This window comes from Diospyros lotus, chromosome 7 (assembly GCF_014633365.1).
Source record: "Diospyros lotus cultivar Yz01 chromosome 7, ASM1463336v1, whole genome shotgun sequence".
NCBI classification, from domain to species: domain Eukaryota; kingdom Viridiplantae; phylum Streptophyta; class Magnoliopsida; order Ericales; family Ebenaceae; genus Diospyros; species Diospyros lotus.
This window is the reverse complement of record NC_068344.1, coordinates 15,319,154-15,322,317: the sequence shown is the minus strand read 5'-3', so window position 1 is coordinate 15,322,317 and position 3,164 is coordinate 15,319,154. Positions and strand designations below refer to the sequence as shown.

At 35.6% G+C, this 3,164-nt stretch overlaps 1 protein-coding gene across 1 annotated transcript; it reads right to left on the bottom strand.

Annotated features, from left to right (window-relative positions):
• Nucleotides 1-585: 585 nt before the first annotated feature.
• Nucleotides 586-1,089, bottom strand: LOC127805573 (uncharacterized mitochondrial protein AtMg00820-like). The gene has a single exon (XM_052342326.1). It carries the CDS (start codon nt 1,087-1,089, stop codon nt 586-588), a length of 504 nt encoding a protein of 167 aa, XP_052198286.1.
• Between the last annotated feature and the right edge of the window lie 2,075 nt (nt 1,090-3,164).

Genomic DNA, 3,164 nt, shown 5'->3' with positions numbered 1-3,164 from the left:
CCAATTTATTTTATTATCCCCAGTAGCACCTCTTCTCGGTCAGTTCTAGGAGAGGGGGTGTTACACATTAACTTGGAGAGAGAAACCCCATGGCGCATTGGAAGAAATCCTCTTTTAGATCCTTCCATGTTAAACCTCTTTAACATTTTATCTATATACATCGATTGGGATAAACCAAGCATCCTTTTTTATCTATCTCTATAAATCTTAGACCCCAAAATATAAGATGCTTCATCCAAATCTTTCATTGAGAAATTAGTAGATAACTAGGCTTTTATTGCTTGCAACATACCTACATCATTCCTAATGAGTAGTATGTCATCAACATATAACACCAGAAAAGTGACTACACTCCCTCTACACACATGGTTCATCCAAGTTCCTGATGAAATCAAACAATTTGATTGTCTCATCAAAATGTATGTTCCAACTCCGGGAAGCTTGTTTTAGTCCATAAATAGTCCTTTAAAGCTTGTAGACTTTTTGCTCATTTCCATTGGATATGAATCCCTCTGGCTGTTCCATATAAATATCCTCCTTAATGTCACCATTAAGGAATGTCATTTTCACATCCATTTACCATATCTAATAATCATAATATGTAGCTATGGCAAGTAAGATCCAAATGGGCTTAAGCATCGCTACTGGTGAGAAGGTTTCCTCAAAATCAATACCTTGAGTTTGGTTGTAACCCTTCACCACCAAACGAGCTTTATAAGTATCTATCTTTCCATAACCTCCAAGATTTCGCTTGTAGATCCATTTACAGCCAATAGGTACAATACTTTTAGGAGGATCCACCAAAGTCCACACCTTATTAGAGTACATGGAATCCATTTCGAATTTCATAGCTTCTTTCCATTTTCCCGAGTCGATATCAGATATCGCCTCCTTGTAGGTTATTGGATCTTCATCCAATAGAAGGTTATCCTCATTGCCCTCAACTAAGAAACCATACCTATTAGGAGGTCTTGAGATCCTTTGAGATCTACGTGGAGATAGTGTACTTTGAGTTTCGAAGATATTTTCTACTTCCACATGTTGTGGGATAGTAGTTTGTGATTCTTGAATTTCTTCAAGATCTATCATATTGCAATTATTCCCATCCAATAGGAATTCCTTTTTTAGAAAAGTGGCATTCCTTGAAACAAATACCTTTGATCAAGGGGATGATAGAAATAATATCCATTAATTGATTATCTTGGATATCCCACAAACTTACATTTGATGGATCTATTATCCAACTTATCTCCCACTATTTTCTTAACATAGGTAGGACACCCCCATATTCTTAAATATTTGTAATTGTGTGTCTTACCAAACCATATCTTATATGGTGTCTTGGGCATTGATTTAAAGGGAACTCTATTCAGTAAATGGACAGCTGTCTCAAGAGCATAGCCCCAAAAGGATAAAGGAAGATTATCGAAACTCATCATGGATCTAACCATATCCAATAAGGTTCGATTCCTTTGTTCAAAAACACCATTGAGTTGTGGTGTTCCTGGTGGAGTCCACTGGGAGAGAATCCCATTCTCTTTAAGATGATCAATGAATGTAGTGCTCAAGTATTCTCCCCTCGATCAGATCGAAGAACATTAATACTTTTTCTTGTTTGTTTTTCTACTCCATTCTTGAATTCTTTGAACTTTTCAAAGACTTTTGACTTGTGCTTCATAAGATACACATAGCCATACCGTGAGAAATCATTGGTGAAGGTAATGAAGTATGAAAAACCACCTCTTGCACTAACATTTAGCTGTCCATAGACATCCGAATGGATCAAATCCAATAGATTAGATGCACATTCCACTTGTCCAACAAATGGTGATTTTTTCATCTTTCCTTTAAGACATGATTCACAAGTTGGAAATGACTATAAGTCAAATAAGTTTAACAACCAATTTTTAACCAACTCATTTATCCTGTCTTTGGATATATGACCTAACCTTAGATTACACATATAAGCATAATTTTGATCATCAACCTTTCTTTTGTTACTTTGTTGTAGACATATCATGGAATCATTAGTTTAAACAGTTTACAAATTATTTAACAATGCGCCAGTACCATATAAGAGACCATTTTTAAAAATAGAACAAATTGCATTAAAAATTGTAAAGTTAAAACCTTCCCTGTCCAAAATAAGAATAGAAATAATGTTCTTGATAATGTCTAGTACAAAAAAAACTCATTCAAAACTAATTTTATTCCAGATTCTAAAACTAAATAAACTGTCCCTATGGCTATTGCAGCAACCCTTGCTCCATTCCCAAGCCATAGAGATTCCTCATCTTTATTTAGTCTCCTACTTATTGTCATCAACTGCAAATCATTGCAAATATGACTACCACATTCGATATCTAATACCTAAGAAGCATCATTAACTGAAAGGTTAATTTCAACAAAGTATATACCTAAATCAGAACGCTTCTGCTTTAGTTCTACAAGATAAGTCTTGCAATTCCTTTTCCAATGCCTAAGCTTTCCACAATGGAAACAATTTCTTTTCTCTGGTGGACTTAGCTTTAACTTCTTGACTCCACCTTTAGGCTTCACCTTCCCTTTCTGAGAACTTTTCTCTTTTCCTTGCTTAGACCAACTTTTCTTTGGTTTTGAGGAATGGGAGGAACCAATAAGCATGATAGGTCTTTCCTTCTTCATTGTCATCTCAGTAGTTTTCAACATGTTAAGAAGCTCAGGAAGAGTAGTCTTAAGCTTATAATATTGAAATTCATGACAAAATGATCAAATGAATTAGGAAGAGATTGTAGGATAAGATCCACATATTGATCATTAACCATAACAACATCCAAAGACTCAAGCTTTTCTATCTGGTTTATCATTTTCAATACATGATTATTGACTGATTCACCATTCGTCATACGGGCCCTGTAATACCCTGTGTTACCGATGTTAGAAAATAAGAGAAAATTTCTAAGAATGCTCTTTGAGATAGAAGTGTGAAATGAAATGATGGTGCCTTGGGGGAGGGGTATTTTGATAATTTGGTTAGTGAACGGTCCAGGGGCCTTGAGAGCAGTTTTGAGAAATGAATTAGAAATTGCCGAATCAACAGTAGGGAATACCCTAGGATTTGGATGCCCAAGAAAGAGGGCATGAGATTAACAAGTGTCTCGAGGTGAGGCTAATGACGCTGAAAG